This window comes from Amblyomma mixtum, chromosome 2 (genome assembly GCF_055824585.1).
Source record: "Amblyomma mixtum isolate Tamu chromosome 2, ASM5582458v1, whole genome shotgun sequence".
Classification (NCBI taxonomy): Eukaryota; Metazoa; Arthropoda; class Arachnida; order Ixodida; family Ixodidae; genus Amblyomma; species Amblyomma mixtum.
Genome location: NC_143013.1, coordinates 250,594,713 through 250,614,570, shown reverse-complemented (window position 1 = coordinate 250,614,570; position 19,858 = coordinate 250,594,713). Strand labels below are relative to the sequence as shown.

The following is a 19,858-nucleotide window of genomic DNA, read 5'->3' as shown; positions in this document are numbered from 1 at the left end:
CAATTCTTTCAATTAAGGGCATTCAGGTAACAGCGATTCATGCGAATCCCAACTGCTCAGAACCTTGCCAGCGCAGAAAAACCTTGTACCGTTAGGCTTTTGTAAAATATGAGCTAGCTATGACAAAGGTCCTTCCCATGACCGTCTTAATATGAAGAGTCCTGCATGAAGTCAGCGACCACACCTTCAGCCTAATGGTGACGTCGGCGGCGCAGGAATATCGGTAGCTTTTTCAGTTAGGCTTAGACAACGGTTCTGGCAGATGTTTTGAACAACGGGTGCAGGTCATACACTCGAAACAAAAAGGAGTAAAAAGGGTGTAAAGTTGTCCTCTAGCGCACAACTTACTCCCTTTTTACACCCATATAGGTGTAAACGTACGCTGAAGTTCCCAGCTAAGATCTCCAGGTCCCCAGGCAGCATTCGGAACAGAAATTGGAGTAAACAAGTAAGCTCTGGCTTAAAGGCATGACGAAATAGTGTTATTGGGTCGGTGGCCGTACTTGCGGAATTGGCTATTCTCCACTTTACATTAAGCGATCCTTGGGAGTCCTCACACCATCCGTAAGGCTGTGGTGCAGCGGTTAAGCGATGAGCCACTGCCCTGCGATGGCAGGTGCATCCACCGTTGGGGCTTGTGCGACCCAAGTTGCTCTTACCGAGCAGGCTCTCGCGACCAATCATTAATTTAACTGCCACCTGCCACCGTGTTCAGTTCGCTCAAAGTCTATTGGTCAGGTTGTGATGACGCCACAAAGTCACGTGACCTAGCTGGCCCACTTAGGTTGCTTATCCGGGAATCTTTAACCCACATGGCCGACGAGGACGCCGGAATTTTTGCTTACGGGAGGCTTAACGTTATCGCGTTAACACTGTTCTCAAATAAGCGCCCAGTCAGCCGCACCACCTATTTATACCTCAAGCCTGCCACAAGAATTTGCTAATGTTTTACTCGTTGGCGCACTGTGCGGTTTTTTATGCACCCTTTTTTATTTTTCGAAGGCGTTCTCCGTCGCAAACGACGCCCGTCCTTCAACCCGTCCAGTTAAAGCGAAACACAAAAGCGCTACAGGAAAGGCGGAGGTGGGGGCAGAGGGTGCGAAAATGTGGGAACAAGGGTCGAACTAGAAGGAACAGGCGAGAGGGGGCGAGGTGGGGATCAGGGAGGGAGGGATGTGGCGGCGTTCTTGGCGTGCAAAGTAATTTTCGATGCGACCGCGGAAACCATGTTGGGGCGTACGTGAGCGCTCATAACAGGAACGGGAGGATCGACTCGACGCTTAAACCAAGAAAGGAAAAAGGCAAAAGGGACAGCGAGAGGGGAGTGGGAGGGGGGGGGGGGGGGGGTCGACAATGTAAAGTATAAAAGAACAAAAAACAGCAGACGAGAGGACTTGTCGCACTAAAAGAGAAAGGTGAAATAAAAATTTCCCGAGGAAATAACGTTGCGGTGTAGGGAAAGGCGGGAGCAAAAAGGAAAACAGCCACGGGGCCACGACGGGTGCATAGGGGTGCGAGCACGCGTAGGGAGGAGAGGTCCGAGCGGCGGCCACGGTGGCGACACTGCAGCGGGCGACGGTCATTAAATTCGCATTACCGTCGTCCACCCGAGGTCGGTCAGAGCGCGGGACTGTGGGAGTGTAGTGGTGGTGAGCAAGCAGCGCGTGCGCCATTTCATTACAGCAGCGAGCTTGTGGCCCACCCTTTACCCCCCTCCCTCTTTCTCTCTCTGTCTCTTTTCTTTGCTTTCCGCGACCTCCCCCAAACGGAAGGCCACTGCGGTAACTGGAGGTGGAGGCAGAGAGGAGGATGGCGAGGATGGCTTCGCAAAGGTGGCCGTGTGGACGCGAGGGGGAGAGGAAGGAGAAAGAGGAGGAGGAGGAGACACGATAACGTCAGGTAATGTGAGCCTCGTCACCAGCGGTCCGAGAGCTAAAACGAACAAGTCGAGAAAGCCGAGCGCGCAAGATTTGCATATTGGTTCTGTGGCCCTTATAGTTCCAGAAGAGTGATTTGTGTGGACGCCGTTCTTGCTTACGTGGCTGCTAGCAGTTCTGGAAATACGAACGATATCCTTGCATATTGGTAAGCTCGGAGGTGGGCTTCGTCGCGAAGTGCTTTGATGCGCTTTGATGTGCTTTGATGCTTAACAAAGTTGCTTTTTGGGCTAGTTTGCATAGCATACCAAATTTTGAAAGCGCAGCTAAAGGCGCTTGACGAGAGAACTGTACATGGAGTAGAGTGGTGTGGCGTTTTGTAGTGTGGTGCGGTGTCATGCGATGCGGTTCTATATGGCATAGGGTCTGTGCTGTTTTGCATCGTGTCGCATTGTGTGGGGTCATGTCTTGTGCAAGTGCTTTTAGTATACAACGATAAGTAAAATAACTACAATGAATTGCATTCTACAGCAAGATAAAGTGATAACCTTCTAGAACAGCGGTCAAAATTATATTTCGTTGTGAAATTTACTATTTTGCAACCTATGGGACTATGGCGCCAATAATATTATTGTTATATGCGTTACGAGTATTTCGTTTCTTTTGCACCTTGCCAGGCTGCACCGTCGTAAAATCGCTCACGGTTTTGCAGTCTGCGCTTTAGCAACACAGGCTTCGATTCTTTATTTTTCCTCTGTGATTAAATTCAGTTTTTACAACATCGTCTCGAAAATGCACTGAAAAGATAAAAAAAAAAAAAGCGGGCCATGAGGGCGAGTTTAACTTAACATTTTTGCTGCTTATAAATTCCGCGCCTTTCTGCAACCCTGTGATTCCAGGCACTCAAAACAGTCACTAGCAGCCAGACACCAAAATGATTCGGCACTTGTAATTCTCGGAAGTATTAGGAAACTGCGCTTAAATTACAAAAATCAGCCTGCTGCAGCTGAGCGCAGGAGATGCCATATATATACCACACCAGCGTCAATTACAATCTGAGGTAAGTTGGAAGAACTCCTTCTGCATCTTACAACCAAAGAGAGAACGCGCCTTTAATTAAGCGCGCCTCCACACTGGAACCGGTCAAAGCTGGCGATGAAGACGTCGTCACTCGCCGTCATTAAGGCTCGGCGACCGGCACGTGTGGTGCTCCGTGCACACCTGAGCGAACGTGAAGATTAAGGAACCGCCGCTCCCTTTGGCACGGTTAGCGCCCGCGCGCAATTAAATATTGCGCCGAGGAGTGTTTAATATTTAAGAGCGAGCGAGTAGTTGTCGAGCGTAAACCGCTCATTATTTCGTCATACTTGCTCAACCTCCGTCGTACCGCTCTCCTTCTTGCATCGGCGACGAGCGGAGACTGCACGCTCTTATTAGTCCAGCGTGCAAAGAAAGCGCCAAAGTGGCAATAAGCCTGACGACGTTTTCTTTTTTTCCTCCCTTCATTTGCTCGGTCTTCAGCGCATTGCATAGCGCTGCGTCTTCAGGCGCTGTAAATTTTGCTGCGAGCTTTCCTTTCACTCGGCCGTTACTTCTGTTATTCCGAAATAAGGTTGCGAGATTAAGAAACGTAGGCACAAAAGAGGGTAGAACAATACGCTCTATGGGTGGAAAGAAGGCGATAGAGAAATCACCTGTAACGGCATTTTCAGGAGCGCGCCGGTACGCAGGAGGATTCGTAACGGTCGTAAGAAAGAAGCCATTTTGGAACCAAGTGCGCGTAACTGTCTCGCTCGTTACACTTCGCGGGAATTCGTATTAAAAGCCAAATCGCGAAGGCGGATCAAACAAGACAGAGCAAAAAAGCGAGAACTTTAAAAAAAGCAGACAATTCCTTCTCTGCTCCGCAATTGAAGTTCGTTTAAAGTCGGCGGCTCCCACAGGTAGCGAGCGCTCCCCTGATAGGATTTCCTTGATGACGTCAGGTATAGCGGCGCTAACGGCACAACATTAAGGTACGCGATGATGGGGAGAAGAAACTGCCGCCGCTTCCCTTTTACATCGTCAGGAATCACGTAGATTTTCCGCTTCGTTTCTTTTTCTTTGCGAAATAGTCTGAAACGCTTTTCGCGTTGTGCAGTCCGCAATAACGTCTGTACAACGCATCCGCAGTGAGCTTGAATGGCTTCTCGCATCAAGGTGTATGGAGGCGCAGTAAAAACGGAAATGTAGAATTTGTTGGGTGGGTGGAAAGCGCCGACGTTAAACTCGGTATTCACTTCCGAACATGGTTTATTATGTACCCGACTGCAGCTCGACAGAAAGCTGAGTTTTTTCGACGTGCTTACGCTGCTGCGATGATGACTTCCTGCGCAATCTCGTATTCGGAGGAATGATTCTAGCCAACGCATAGCGATTATAACAGCCAGTCTTGAACATTTCCGTCCAGCCTGCAACCAATGTTTCTTTTAATGCTTATTCGCGGCAGCACTACCTAGGCTCGCAGATGTATATAGCAAAATACACGTGCTCTAGTGTACAGCTCTGAAAAGGAAGAAGTGTGCCTTACCACGACAAAACAAACGATCCAAAGACTTTAAACATCGTTCTTAGTGTTCAGAGTTTCATTTTTTACGCTTAATTAGTTATTTTTTTCTGGTTTCCTCCGTTTACGAATAGCAACATGCATATAAGCTAAGCGCGCCATTAGTTTTTCTATGGCCTTGTTCGAGTTTGACCGGGCACACTCCGGTCTGCCGAGATGATGTCCCTTAATTGGGCGCCAAAAAATCCCCGCCGTTATCACCGGGCAAAATATGAACAGGTGGAACGAGGGGAACCTTGGTGTTACAGCCTAATTAATACGTATTACGGACATCGTCTTGCAGCGATAAAAAGCGGATGTTATAAAAATAATCAAGAAAAAAGAACAAAAACATCAGCAACGCAAACTTCCTCAGAGATGATTTCATTGGCCCTATCTTAATCTTTATATTCTTACGTTCTCTGAGTCAATATCCTTAATTTTATGGAGGCAAATACTTCTTGAAAATGCACGAATTAAAAATGCATTTTAATTGAAAGAAATGTTCAGGTCAAGCCCCTTTTCACGAAAACACACATCCAGAATTTTCTGATGCCTGACACTTAATAACTCCTTATTCTCTTGCGAAATCACTGAATTTACGTACTGAAAGGCGTTGACTTCACACCTAAACATATCACCCGTTTCTTGCGTTTCACATAGGCAATGCAAATTTGCTCGATGTGTGCCGCAAATGTTTTGGTTGTTTGTGAAACGTCCCATTTAGAACACGGGGCGAAGAATAATTATTACTCAAGAACAGAAGCTCGACTCGCTCCTTTTGTACAATGTTTCAAGCAAGTTGTGCGCTTAGGTCATACATCGTAGCTGTGCATTAAAGTAAAACGCGCTGCGGTTCCCTCATGACTGATCTATCGCGCTTTATGTAAGCGTATCAGCGCATCTAAACGTGTCGCTTTGACGGTTAGTTACGAAGCTTTAATTTCCTTTACCTCCCATTTGTTTTTTTTTTCATGCCGCCTGTTACGTTTGGCTGTCGATTTGCGGCAGCGCAAATCGAGACAAATTATGTATTCACAAAATGCCCCGAAACCTTTCAGCAACGTGCACATCTTCCGTTTGTAAAGCTTACTTCACTGCATTAAAAACCTTTATGCGGGTGAGCCCAACTTCAAGTCGTTTTTCTCCGAGTGTCTACGAAAGAACAGAGTATTTTTGCCGCTCTAAATCAGTAACGAAAATGGTGTTTGTGCACCAGAAACGTGACGTACCCTTCGTAAAAAAGGAAGTCATGTTCCATCTTCTATCTCAGGAAAACAAAAAAGGAAGAAAACAGAGGAGCCCGACCGTTAGTCTAAGCGCCTAAATAAATAAAAGCGCTTGGAATCGTCAAGCGTTTTATTGAAAGAACAAAAAAAAAAACACACGGCAGAGCCCTCAAACTGGCTTTTAAGGCTTTGCAGCCTATAAAGAGGAGAACGGGTACTCTGTCCTCCCTTTGCACACCTTAATGGCTCCGCGAGGCTTTAAAACGGGCAGTTATCCCCATTCTCTTGCACCGCCTTACGGCCGGAGTGATAAAAAAAACTGCAACTTGGAGATATATAAGAGAGTCGCCAGCGTTTTAATAAAACAGCGCGATAAAGAAGCAAGCTGGAGGGGCAACGGAGCAAGGCCCTCGGGCGCTCAAGCAGCCCTTCCCTACATCTGCTCCCGTGGATCGTGCCCGGAGTGCTTAACGAGAGCTTTCACAACGCGACCTATCGTGTCCACGCAGCCAGACCGGTCAGCGTTGCGACTCACCTCCGCGCCGCCGACAGCAGCTTCGCCAGTTCATGCATGCATACCGGCTGCGGCTGACGTATGCAATCCGACCCTTTCGCATGTACCTTGCACTGCTAAGCCGGTGTAGCTCGGGCGAATGATATAGAAGCATAAAAAAAAGAGTGGCCTGAAGAGAGTTGGGAGAGCTGGAGGGTGGAAATGAGGAAAAGGGGAGAGGGAAAAACCCGTACATGCCAACCGGGCTCCGCTGCTCTTCTCTGGTAGGCCGGAGCGAAACGACCGACCGAGCGACCTACTCACCCAAGCACGTGACGTCGACGACCGTGAGCGGGCTACCGGAGCTCCTGTCGTCGCGTCCCTCGGGGCACATCGGAGTCTTGCGTCGCGAAAGCACCCGCCAAACGACTGACATCGGCTCCCCCATAACGTGGACCGTTTACGTGGCCGTCCGACAGGGACGCTGCAAGGGCCGATGCGACGACGAAACGAGCTGCAGCTGCTGCTGTTGGGGCCCTTGTCTCTCCTGCTGTTTTTTTCTTCGTCTCTTTTATTCGCTGCTCAGTTCTTTTCGGTTCGTGTCTTCCGCCTTTCTAGGCAGATTGACTGTCTTCCGAGCCGGCTAAACTTCGCATGTCTTTTCTCGCACGATGGAATGAACCGTAGTAGTTCCGGATGGGTGTCTTCTTTTTTTTTTCAGGCACTCGCCTCGAAAGTTGCCTCTGTTACGACTTCGAGGAGACTCCGACGAACGTTGTGGTTAGACGGTTGCATATCCTTCAAAAATTACTTCGCTTTTCTTACTCAGATTTTTTTTTCGTGCCAATAAAGCATCAAGGTGTCAAGTAGTGACTCTGAGTAGCATTAAATACCGTCGTTGAAGATTCCACCTTCTTCAGAACTGCTGAAGAAAATTTAGTAATCTCTTTCCCGAAGCTTTAAATAAATTCCGTCTGTTTTGTCTTCTTTTATTTCAGTCGCAGTAAGCAGGCTCTAGCAGCTGTTACGGCCACTGTGAACGACGGCAACAAAGTAATCGCACTTGGTGACCAAGGTAGGAAAAACAAAAAAACACGAAAGTATTCTCCACAGGAGTGAAGCATCCACGAAAATTCTTCCACGGCTTGAAACGCAGGCAGTCAAATTGCAACTGAAGTATGAAAAATCGGGGCTGAAGAGCAGTGAACCTGTAGAGTCTTGAAGGCGCGGGTGCCAGGCCAATGTTTAAAGTCGCATCATGGGCAAAACGATTGCAGCACACACTTCGGCCCGGTGGGGAACGACGAATAGTTGCAGACGAGACAGACTAACTCACTAGTTTATCACATCTGTTAAGGGATTCGAAAACCTTTAACAGGAAACAAACGCACTCACTGATACCGTGCACAGTAAACTCTCGAAACGCCGGGCTGCTACAGCTGTGCAGGCGTTCACTCGGTTCAGTTATCCGTTGTTCCCGATGGCAGCGCTCACGTGAAGGGAAAACGACTGATCGAGTGTAGTAAAGTTCTGAAGAACACTGGAGAAACAGGAAGAAAGACAACTGGTGATCTAGTTCCTGCGAGAAAAAGCCGAAAAATATGGCCTTAAAAAAAACGGAAGCAATCCACTGATGAGTTCCTTCAAGCTCGAATACGATGACACATCAGCTTGTCAATCTGCGTAGAGTGAGTGACAACCCGTCTGTTCGTAAACATTGAAGCTGGCTGGCAGAACGCGGCCAAGGTTCGAACTCCTCTTCGACGGCGAACGAGCGGCGAGTCTGGGAGATATGCAAAAAGCCGGTCAGCAGGTCAGGTGGAACAGACGAAACACGAGTCACAATTTGGCAGCGACTCGGTTGCTCCCGGGTTGCCGGACAGAGCGACGTTGCCAGCAAAGTCCGCGGTGTCCTTCCGTTGCTGTCGTCGCGACGAGCACCTGCTGCTGTTGCTGCCACCGCTGCGACCGCGAGCGCACGACATCGCCCAACTGGCAAAAGCGGCCCGTCCGCGCCGCCGGATACGCCCGAACGAAGCACACCGGAGCTCCACCGCGGGGTTCCCTATTCGGGAGTCGCGCTTCGCGTGCGCCCGTCGCCAGGGCGGAGCCACCTGCGCGGAGCGCGCCGGCGAAATGACGTGTAGTGCCCCCTCGTGGCGACTGCGCGAGACCGAGCTTAGCCTGCTCCCGCGGGCCGTCCCGCTTCGAGCGGATTTGCAGCGCAGGCGAAGAATGTTTCTTAAGGAGAAAAGAAAAAAAAGAGAGAGAGAGGGGGAGGGTGAACGAGAGAGAGACAGAAGGGCGGAAAGGGGATGCCCAGCAGGCTACTTTACACGTGGGGAGGGGAACACAGGGGAAAAAAAGGAAAAGAGCGGCAAGTCTCGCAGGCTACTTACAGATAATGGAAATGTTTTCATGGGCATTCATTGGCTGCTTAAGGATGTCTGAAAGGTTTCTGCCGCAATTTCGTTTTTTTTTTATTAATTGATGTTTTAATATTTTAAAAGTTACAACATCAAGCAATCTAGTAATGAAGGGTAATCTGCAGGACAAGTTGGTGTGGCATCGTTAATCAAAGCACAGCCATGCCTCTTAATTGTAAGGTGGTCCGATAGCAGTCGCCGGCATTGAAGCACCCCACCTACATGATTCTAACAGTGCATTTGTGTCCTACATGTGTTGTTCTCGTCGTTGTCGTCGCCTCATTGCACTGTGCTATGATTAATTACATCCTAATGATATTAAGATGAACTCATGTTCTGAGGGGCCTGATATGAATACTAGAGGTTTTTTTTGCAATTCTGCGGGCTGATTCACTGAACGGTTCAGACTCGGAGAAGTAAACTTTGAATTTACTCATTGGGAGCCGTTTTCCAAATTCACAAACTACTCGCAGGTTAGAATAGTTCGTGACACCCCGGCGCCTCGGTGTTCGGATCGTTACTTATGTCGATCTGCAAGTGAATTCACAGGAGCTGGCGGATTAACGTGCCGGTCATTAATACGTTCAAACGGCGCTTTAAGTTAAGCTTGTTACCATCTCATGCGTTTGCTTAGACAGCGTTGAGAGATTAAATTTATTTGCGCGTAGAAAAAACTCTTATATCTGTACCGTAGAGGATCTCATTAGATTACTTTCTTTTAATCAGTCTGATCACCCATTATTCAAGTATTAAATAGCATATGGACGCTGGAAGAAGCCCTTTGTATGCTGATTTGCTCGAACACACGCAGAATCAAGCCAAGTTCTCATTAATTAGAAATTAGGTTGTAGACCGAGGCTCTAAGAACAATTGGGCTCGTTAAATGCGGATTCCGTCCAATACACGTGGAATCAAAGGGACAGAACGCGTGCACCTTGTTCCTGATGAGTGTTCTGCAGAAGATTGTGCAAAAAAGCGCGCAAGCAGTGTGTGTTGCTGAATTAAACTGGTGGGTGTCTTTTTTTTTTCTTCTACTTCGTGAGGATTAAAAAAATGCTGCTCGTTAGGAATTAGAAGAACTTATTATAAGAATTTTTTTTTTTTTTGCTGCCCATGATATTGCTCTTTCGCACGCTAGGCAACAAGGTACGTTTTCATTTGTTTTCGTTCTCGTGCAACGAAGAAAATGCTTAATATAAGCCAATCACGCATTATTGTTGCGAAAGTAGTTTTCTTGATTCTTATCATTGCACTCCAATGGGAAAAAATACAAAAGACTGTAGTAATGTGATACCTAAGACGCATATTATTTAATGATCGGCATGAAATCAAGGTTGATAATCATGCCGTTTTTTTTTTTAAGACATAAGGTTATTGTCGTTATTTAGGGATAAGGCGAAGGTCTTCCAATCTAAGGAATTTACGAATAGGAAGTGTTAGTGAAATTGTGTTGATAACACTTCTATCCAGTGTGCTGATACGGCGTGAACCAACGCAAACCAGAATCGAGGACGATGCAGTTTGCTGAATGAAATTACAGAGACAAAATGGCTTTCTTTTATTCAAAATTAGTCATGAAACATTACATTTCGGACAAGAACTAAACAACAATGCCCCATACTCTATGCAACAAATAAATGGCTTTCGTTTTCGGTCCATGCAACAAATAAATGGCTTTCGTTCTCGAAAGCCATTTATAGTTGCATGCATTTTGGAGCACTGATGTAGTTAAGTCTTGCATATTCGAAGGTATTGAGAGCAATTCCGTTGTCGAGTTCTTGCCTCAAATAGAACCTTTCATGACTAATTTTGCATAAAATGTATGCGCTAAATGAAAAAAAAGCAGCTTGCTCTTTCTGCGAATGGCTAGAACTGTGCCAGCGATTTCTTGACGTCAGGGTCCACGTTGTCTTTATCACGCCTCCGACTTCGATGCTGATGCTTTATTTTTCTATCCAGTATCCAGTGTCGACGTCCGCGCTATTTCGACGCAATTTCGACATTTTTGCCTATAATTAATTAACTAATTAATTTACAGTCATCAAACTTGGCTTCTAGGTTCATTTTTTTCCTTCTCTATCTGAAGCAAACTTTAGTTTTCTTCTATCTTTTTTAGTTCCCGACAATATGAGCCATTGAAGGCTTTAGCCTTAATAAAACTGCCAGATGTGCGCTGAACAAAAGGACACTCTTATATAGAGACGGTTGACCGAATAACATTTCGCTTACGTGTATGCAGGTAGCAAAACAATAATATTTAACGCCCTATCATACGCACCTGCTTCTCAATTTCTCCTGTCGCACAGAAAGCGGAGGTGCTTTAGGAGAAACAAAGATCGAGATTAATGCGGCGCACACCTCGAGGGACGTCACACAGGCAGGTCAGCTGTTTTTGTTCTTCATCATGCAGTGCTGTCAGTAAGCGCATTATTGTGCGCGTCAGAGCTGCGACGTAATCGATAAATTCCTTTAAGACAAGGGGCGACGCGCAATTCCCTCACAGCAGGAAGGTTAACCGTGGCGTCGCCTGTAGAGAGAAGGCTTGGCTTTGTGTGACAGAAACGCTAAGAGCACAGCAATTTTTATGGTTTATGGGGGGTTTTAACGTCCCAGAGTGACTCAGGCTATGAGGGACGCCGTAGTGAAGGGCTGCGGAGATTTCGACCACCTGGGGTTCTTTAACGTGCACTGACATCGCACAGTACACGGGCCTATAGAATTTCGCCTCCATCGAAATTCGACCGCCGCGGCCGGGATCGAACCCGCGTCTTTCGGGTCAGCAGCCGAACGTCATAACCACTGATCCACCGCGACGGCTGCAGCGCAATTTTCGAGCAGATTTAAATCTAGAGTGGGGAAAAAAAAAAAGTATAGGCTCCCCAGTATCGCAGCCCAGAAAAGAAAAGAATGCCTCGCTAGTTTTGCAAGGAAGTTCTGGCCCGTGCTAGTTATTAACAGTACGTGCATTTGTCTCTTTCGTGCTTTTCCACCATTGAGCCCTTCTTTCACGTTGTTAATTCCTGGCGGTGAAAGTTTACGGACATACTTCGACTGATCATATTTTTACGCGAGTATCGAAATATGATCCTGTCATGATTAAGGAACCACTGGTCTAAAGCTGGATCGCAGAACTGACAATATACAAAAAATAACAATAACAAACCGTTCTCTAGAAAAGCGATTTCTTACGTCACCTCCGCGTCATAGCCCACTGAACACGCGTTTGCAATAATGTGCGATATTCTCAAACATGCGGCAATAACGTCAGAACAAAGAATCCGCGCGACACGGGGGGAAAAAGAAAGTACGTGGAATGCTCCCAAAGGTGTACACACACACACAAAGGAAGCAGCGATACAGGAAGGTGAAAACGCTCTCGTTTTCGCCTTCCTGTTGCTCATTTCCTGTCGCGGCTCAGACCGAATTTCAGCCCGACACGCTTGCCCCATTCTGCTCACTTAGTTGTACTTCGGTTCCTTTTTGTTATCTTTGTTAGTCACTCTTCCTTTTATCCTCCTTTTATTTCCCGTTTCTTTCCTTTTTTACATTATCCTAGCGGTGCCTTTGGCGCCGACGGCTAACTTGATTTCTGGCTTTTCGCGGATAAGTGGCGCAGCACACTCTCTCTCTCTGCTTTTTCCCTTTCAGCAGCTGAGCTGCCACTGGCAGCTGCTTGAGACTGCAGCCTCCACGAAGTCTCGAGAAGCAACAAACGCAACACGAAGCTGCAACACAAGTAAATGGGGTCTCCAGATGTGATTCGGAAGGCGTCGCAGTCGGTGCCTTTTTTTTTATTGTTTGTTGTATCGTCTCTCTTTTTCACATCTCGTTTCACCGAAGTGAGAGAGATTCTTTTTCTTCTTTCTTTTTTTTGCGTTCTCCATCTGCCAAACAAAGACTATTTACTGTCGCGTGCAGTTTTCTTCTTTTCTTTTGTCGCTAATCTAAGCTCGATTCGGCGGGAACTCTATAAGGATTAAAGTAGCGTTGTTGGGTGTTGGAATAAAAACAAACGAGTAATTGCGTTAATTATAGCCGGCGTTGTACAAGTATGCCTCATTACTTGTAGGAAGGGTGATAGCGTCGCTGAAAGATTTGCTGTTTTGTAGTCGTGAAGTTTAACTTACTTGTTTTTTTTCTTCATCGCTCAAACTTGTTTTCAATAATTTTATGCAAGAAAATGAAAAAAAAAAAGAGAGAGAATGAGATTCTCCTGTTACAAGAATATTTCATTCCATTTCATTTCGCTTTATTTTTCAAGAATGTAAGTTACATCCTAGAGAGATGCAAGGGCTAAAAGCTGCTAAAAAGCAGCTTGACGGGGCCCAAGCACCTCAAATGGCAGTACACTACAGAACGCAAAAAAAAGGTTAACAAAGATATATAGGTTAGAACAAACAAATACAACGAAGCAAGTGACATATTGATTCAATACAATGAAAACAATGGCAGTTTACAGACGCACGAAAACAAAAAGAGGACCCCCCCCCCCAAAAAAAAAAAAAACACTTATTGTGCATACATGGCACCGGCAGACAAACAGAGGCACATAAAATGCAACCTGGCTATATATTAACAAAATATATAGCCAGTTCCTTGCAATGCAGTCTAAACTTACCATTAACTCCTGAAAAGAAAATGAAAACTATTCTAACCGCGTTAGTTTGTTACTTAGATTACCGCCAGGTGACCTCATTTCCTGGAGTGGAATTGTAAAAACACATGCGAGCGTAACAAAAAAAGCCCAGGTACTCGAAACTAATGATACCCTGCAACCTACCGTACTGCATTCACAAAGAGAAATCTGTTGCCCCTTAAGTAAGCCTTTATTTGATCTTTTTTACATATCAGTAAGATCTTCATAGGGTTATCCGTGCCGACGTGAAGCCCACCTATCAAACCGCTGTGTACCGTCATTCAAGATGACTGGTATATAACAGAGTACAGATCGCACTGTCGTTGGCACCGAAAAAAAAAAGTATTACTTAAAAGTATTACGCCTGATGCTTCAATTTTCGAAGTGTTAAGATAATAACCCCTTGTTTATCAGTACAATGCACACACATTTGTGCTTTGAATTTTACGCTAACACTGCGGATAATAAAAATTTAAGGCACCTCCTTATTAAAGAAAGACGACAAAAACTAAGCTTATTTCTCTTCCAAATATTTTAGAAGAAAATACAAAAACATGCCTAGCAATAAAAGAGAAAGTCATTTGAATACGAACTGAAACTGAACTCTATGGACGAAAGCAATAAACGTCTGTTCTGCGAAAATTTATTTAAAAAAAAAAGAAAAAATGAAATAATTATGAGATTCAGAACAATCTCAATGGGGGCAGCATGCAACCTATAGCTTTCTGATTACCTATTTTAATTTTATTATTAATTTTAGAGAAAGTGGCAGAAATATTTAGTATCCGAAAACAAACCGTTGGTTCGAAACTCGATTTCTATACTATTTAGACTCGAACGTTTTTCACGCGTATACCATTGCTGCATTCTACTTTCGTCCATTTATGAAAGCTTCCTATTTCAGGCGTCATTCAAGGCGAACTAATGTGACTTTGATCCTATTGGGGCCCGCAATGCCGTTGAAGTCGAAGCCCAGCACTTGCTGACTTCAATGCTAACTGTAAGCCCCCGACGGACGTTATGTGAACCGCACTCTCTACAATATTCTACATCAAGCATCAAGTTTTATCTGATAGCTGGGTGCACCTCCAGAGGTGAAAATAAAATTTGCCACGGGCGTATATGGCCACCTGCCCATTCCGCCAAAGCGGCGGTATGAACTTGGGGACTGCGCATAATTCGGCCCGCCACACGACCAACTAAAGCACAATAAAGACATAAAGCTCGTTTCGCACCAACATAACAGCGCGTGATTCTTCTACAAGGTGCAAGTTGACCCCAAACATGCCGATATCGAGGACGACGAAATTCATTGAAACCATTCTCAACATGAGATCTAAAAATGGTTAGGCGACTAATTTCCCACTACAGTTAACATTACCATGAGAAAAAATTCACGTTCTCCTGTGCTTTCCTCAGTTTCACACTGTTGGCTTCTTCCCTATACGTATACAAACGAGCCATACATATCTATAGCGTATAGACTGCTCAAAGCCTGTAGAAAACTTGGTAATACCGTGTCCATACCGTGTCCATACCGTGTCCACACCGTGTCCATACCGTGTCCACACTGTGTTCACACTGTGTCCACACTGTGTCCACACTGTGTCCACACTGTGTCCACACTGTGTCCACACTGTGTCCACACTGTGTCCACACTGTGTCCATACTGTGTCTATACTGTGTCTATACTGTGTCTATACTGTGTCCATACTGTGTCCATACTGTGTCCATATTTCGTGCATAATGTGTTCATACGCATCCTGTTGCTCATATCTCGCGAACTGCGAGGAGCCCATTATCTGGCTGCTTCCGATGTCTTGAGAGAACGCTGGCCACCTATAGGGCTAATGACAGTAGCCGCAAACCCTTGTCGTCGCAATGAGACACAGACGGAGGCATCGTCGCCAACAGAATTGTGAGGATAGACACAGACGGAGGCATCGTCGCCAACAGACTTGTGAGGATAATGAAGTGTCATCATACCGCCACCACTAAAAGGTCATCGAAACAGGTTTATTTTGCCGGTACGCATGCCGTCGGCAGCTGAAGTTAGAGGGCTGTCTGGGCCCTGTGGTACGGGATAAATTTATTGCAGAGTTGGCTCAAAATCCAGCCGCCTGGCAGTGACACTAGCGGATGGCGTATGCACATCCACTTCTACTTTAGGGGCGTTTTACGTGAGTCGTGTTAGCAACGGCGCTAACAAACTTAATTCCCGCAAACTATCGCGGCCATTAGTACTTAACGCGGAAGCGTACTACAGACGGCGCCTGTTGAGATTAGTCCCACTCAACAGCTCCATCTCACGCCATCTTAGGAAAGGTTGGTACCACGTGACCTTCCCTGCCAAGCCGAACGCAGTCAAGGTTGTAGCCACCGACTGGGTTCTGTGTCTTAAAGGGACCCTGAGACACTTTCCGAGGAGACCACATCAATACGCTCAATCACTGCACTGTGTTGTCACGAGCATCTGAGCCGAGTAATGCACTTCTGCACGCAGCAGAGAACCCACAATCACGCGAGAAAGTTGGCAAGCCCTTCCCGGCGACATTTTCATGCTCGCACCCTCCGTCGCTCGAACCTGCATATACAAGTTGAGAGGTGGCTATTGGTCAGATTCTTTCAGAAGGCAGGCCGCTGCCGTGGCCGCGGCCAATAAGAAGCGCAGCTCCGGCGGGTCAGGCAGCTCCGCCCCCGGAGGTGGGGTCGGTGGAGGAGCGCCGACATTCCAGCGTGCAAAAAGGGACGAGAGAAGAGGGAAAGGCGCGAGAACGCCGAAAATCAAGTTTTTACCGCCAAAAAAAACTCAGCTTCTACAAAGCGTATTAAAAAAAATTCTTGTTGGACCATATTCGTGAACCGGCGTGTTTTAACATCCTAGGCAAACCGAAATGTTATTAGAGTCCCTTTCATGGCTTCTTTAAGATACGCATTGCGCTTTGCTCCTCATCTGAGGAGTAGCCACCTTCATTTCGGGCTGAAGGCCATAGGGGTGTTAGCGAGTGTCGCTGGGATTATCTCACACAGCAGCTAAAAGTTTGCACATGGGGGGGTTTGAAGGAGTAAGGAAAAGCGTGTCACGTATAACAACACTGCCCAGCACGTGATGTTGATCTGGCCAATATGGACGCCACCCGTAACCATGCTGGAAAAAATTGTAGGTCTTGAAGCCTGAAACACGGGCCATAAACGCTTCATAATGCACATATGTAGCGTTGCTTTATGGCTGGAAAAAGAGGAACATTAAGGAGCCACAGAACATTCAACCGAACGAAGCAACGGACGTCAGTATCAAACGCAAACTGCATCAAAGCTTACAGCTAAAGGCATGAACTATTTGAAAGGAATGAATAAAGAGTATAAACCTTTCATCGCGATGTTCGCTTTCGGCATGCTCGATTTCGTAATGTCACTGCACGGATGAGAGGCAGCGAGTGATGAAAAGCAAGTCCGAGCGAACGATTAAATTTAGCAGTCCAATGTGTTCCTTAATCAGTAATCGAGTAGCTACATTTTATGTTATGACGTATTACGTCACCGTAATCCCCAGAAGGTCCTCCACAAAACTGCCATCGTCCGGAGGAGCCGTTGGAGTTAACAATGAATTCGGGCTCCTCTTCGAGCGTTCTTCCTATAACAATAATAAAGCGCCCCGAATAGAATTGGATGGGAGCGCTGAAAATTTAAAGAACCACGAGCGTACAGCGGGGCCTAGATGAGACGAGTCGTTCTTACGCAGGTCTCGGCCCTTTGGCAGAGGGAACGCGCGCCCCTCACGGTCAAATATTGACCGACACCGTCGTCGGCGGCTCTTGATTGCGCTTGTAGACGATCAACGCGCAGCGTGCGGTGGAGAATGGGTGAGAGATTTCGTAGCGCTGCCTCTCACCTCTCCCCCCCCCCCCTTCCGCACCCTTCGCTTCGTATAAATTAGGCTTTTTTGCGCGTCTAGTGAGTGGCTGTATAGGCTGAAATCCGCTCCAAGCTGCGCACGTGGCAATGGCTTTTAAAGGTACCGCTTATTTGCCCGGGGTTGGACGAGGATTAGTTTCTGAGCCGGTGGCTGATATGCATCCAAGGTCGCTTTTACCGCCTTAATCTCTGAGTGTTTCTTTGCTACCTCTTTTTCTTTTATTTTCGAGATAGCGTCTTAATTGATCGATTCTGTCTCTGCATTTAACAACTTTACTTCGTCTGGTCGAGGTATAAGCTTAATGTTCATATCATTTTGCACGTTCTTCAACCAGCGCTTCCAGCAAATGGTGCATTGGAAATGAATAGAACAGTGACAGCAAAACAATCAAAGCGATTAAAGTAAGCCGCCGGAAGCGGATTTTCGTTCAATGACAAGAATAAAAAGAAGAAAACGGGCGGAGCAAAAAATAAAAGCTGCGCAGTCGGAATTTTCTCGTTCTTTGCTTGCTCGATTTAATATAACCCACGTCGCTGCGCAGCAACGACCCGGATGTAACTGCTACCCGCGAAATTAAAAATACTCGTGAAACTACTGCCTCGCAGGCTACGGGCTACCGCGCTCTTTCCGCAACTCCTAGCCTCAGCAACAAGCCTAACCACGTCAAAGTTTTTATAACGACGCACGAAATCAAGCCCGTTTGTCCCGTTTTAATAGCGTCCAGGTAGTAAGGCTGTTTACGTACCTTAATTGATTAGCACTCAGTTTAGCTCCTAAACTATGCTCTTAGCAAAACAAAATTAACAACGGCTGGGCCACCTCTGCCCGGAAAGACTGTTTCGAAGTGTAATGCAGTTCATATAACGGTGTTTTAATATATTAGCTCTTCCCACAGTTTTATGCACACGATTAAATGCACACGTATACATGCGTTTGTACATTAAAACAAAGCAAGAAATGGTTGGAAAAATCTATCAAGATTCCCTAGGACGTGCATATACTTTTATTAAAACATATTTAAAAAGTGGCGGGGTTTTAACGCAGTTGAACCATGTAGTCGTGCGAAAGCATGTGTCTAACCTGGTTGGTTCACGGATTTTCTTTGCTGGGTCGTTGGCACTTCTTGCGACGATATTAGTTCGAAAGTAGTATTCGTTGATAAAGACGACGACATGCAGTACGAAGTGCGAGAGTGTGTATATAGTTCGATACTAGTATTAGTTGATGAAAACAACGATGTACAATACACAGCGGGAGAGTGTATTGCAGTTTAACACTAGGCGTTATCGGCTTCAACGATAGCATAGTGCTCTCGTGCAGTGGCCAGCGAAAGTAATCCGTTCGTGCAGCAACGGGTTTGAATCCCAGGCACGGCAATATTTATTCTATTTATTGATGGCTTGTCTAAGGTCACCCTCAAGGTCAAGCTTCACACAAACTCGGTGAGCCGGTCTGACATCGTAGGCAGTGCTTTCTCACTTAAGTTGTAGAGCTACGCTCATCGGCTTCGTGCATGAATAAGCGGAAGCTCATAGTTTCGGTTTAGCCATATAGACCTCTGCCGACGAACCATCGTCAGGTTGCTCATTCTTCTACCCTTCTCATCACCTCCTCCTTCTACGGCAGCCACCCTATGGGTTCTTCCCGAGGCAGCCACTACCCGACTGCGCATTCCTCTGCTCACTCCATAACCTCCCAAGCCATCAGGCCATGGAGGAAAAAAAACTAAGGATGGAGCGTGACGTCACGCGACCAGCGTTCGCAAGCCAAGTGTTTACGAAGCCGTTTTCTCCCTCAGTTTTTCGCTCTCCGAGTCTGTCCTTTATGTTTTGATTCTGGTATGTTTTAGTGCGCGCGTATGTGCGACCCGCGGCGCGGGCGTCTACAGCAAGGAGGTTGATCTACAGTCAGTCTGCCGCGCTAATCTGCGCATGCGCGCGCGCAGCAGGGCTAGATTTTACCGCACGCTATCACGTGGTGTGATCATGGGGGGACACAGTCTCTTTTTTTTTACTATATCTTTACTTGTTAAGACTAGGCTTCAAGGTTGTCGCCGGCCGCTCCCTCCTCAGTTTTTTTTCCTCCATGCATCAGGCCACTCGTCGCCACACCCCTCTCTCTCTCTCTACAACCTCTCGCACTTTCCCTCTCCGTTAAATGTGGAGAGGGGATTGGGTTGGGTTGGCAAGCAGAACTGATTTGGCAGATGGTAAATTCAAATCGATTCAAATGTTGCGCACGGTCGGTAATCAACCAATGATAGCGACTTGAGAAGTTCGGACAGTGGTCACGTGGTATGCTTCGCTAGCCGAGCTGGTCACGTGGCATGCGCCGCCTTGTCGCCTTCTCAATCGGCTCTCCGTCGTCGGCGTTGCCATGGCGCTCAGGCAGCACGCAGAGAGCAGAAAGTGCAGTTAACGCCAGTGGTTTGATACGTTCTGCGCGCACGTGACATTGCAGAGGCACCGGCTGACGAAACTGCACCAAGTACGAGCGCCGCCCGACAGCCAGGAATGTGATGAAGACGGTGACGAGGCCGACCTAGGAGCAGTTGCCGTGAGCATTAGTTACATCGCGTCTCAGAGAAGCTATTTGTCGGCAAGAATCTTCGCCAAGGAGCGCTTGACCACACTTGAGAGGTTCCGTTTTCAAGAAGCAGACGTGAAAACCAAATTTTAAAAAATATGAGCGCGATCT

General features: G+C 46.7%; 1 protein-coding gene across 1 annotated transcript in view; it reads right to left on the bottom strand.

The window, feature by feature from the left end:
* LOC149363496 (high affinity cationic amino acid transporter 1-like) overlaps positions 1-8,197 on the bottom strand; it is a 396,987-nt gene extending 388,790 nt beyond the window's left edge. Inside the window, exon 1 of the mRNA XM_089573501.1 lies at positions 6,508-8,197. Within this exon, the coding sequence (XP_089429627.1) occupies positions 6,508-6,631 (124 nt within the window). The 5' untranslated portion in view covers positions 6,632-8,197. The remainder of the gene's footprint in view (positions 1-6,507) is intronic.
* Positions 8,198-19,858: the final 11,661 nt, after the last annotated feature.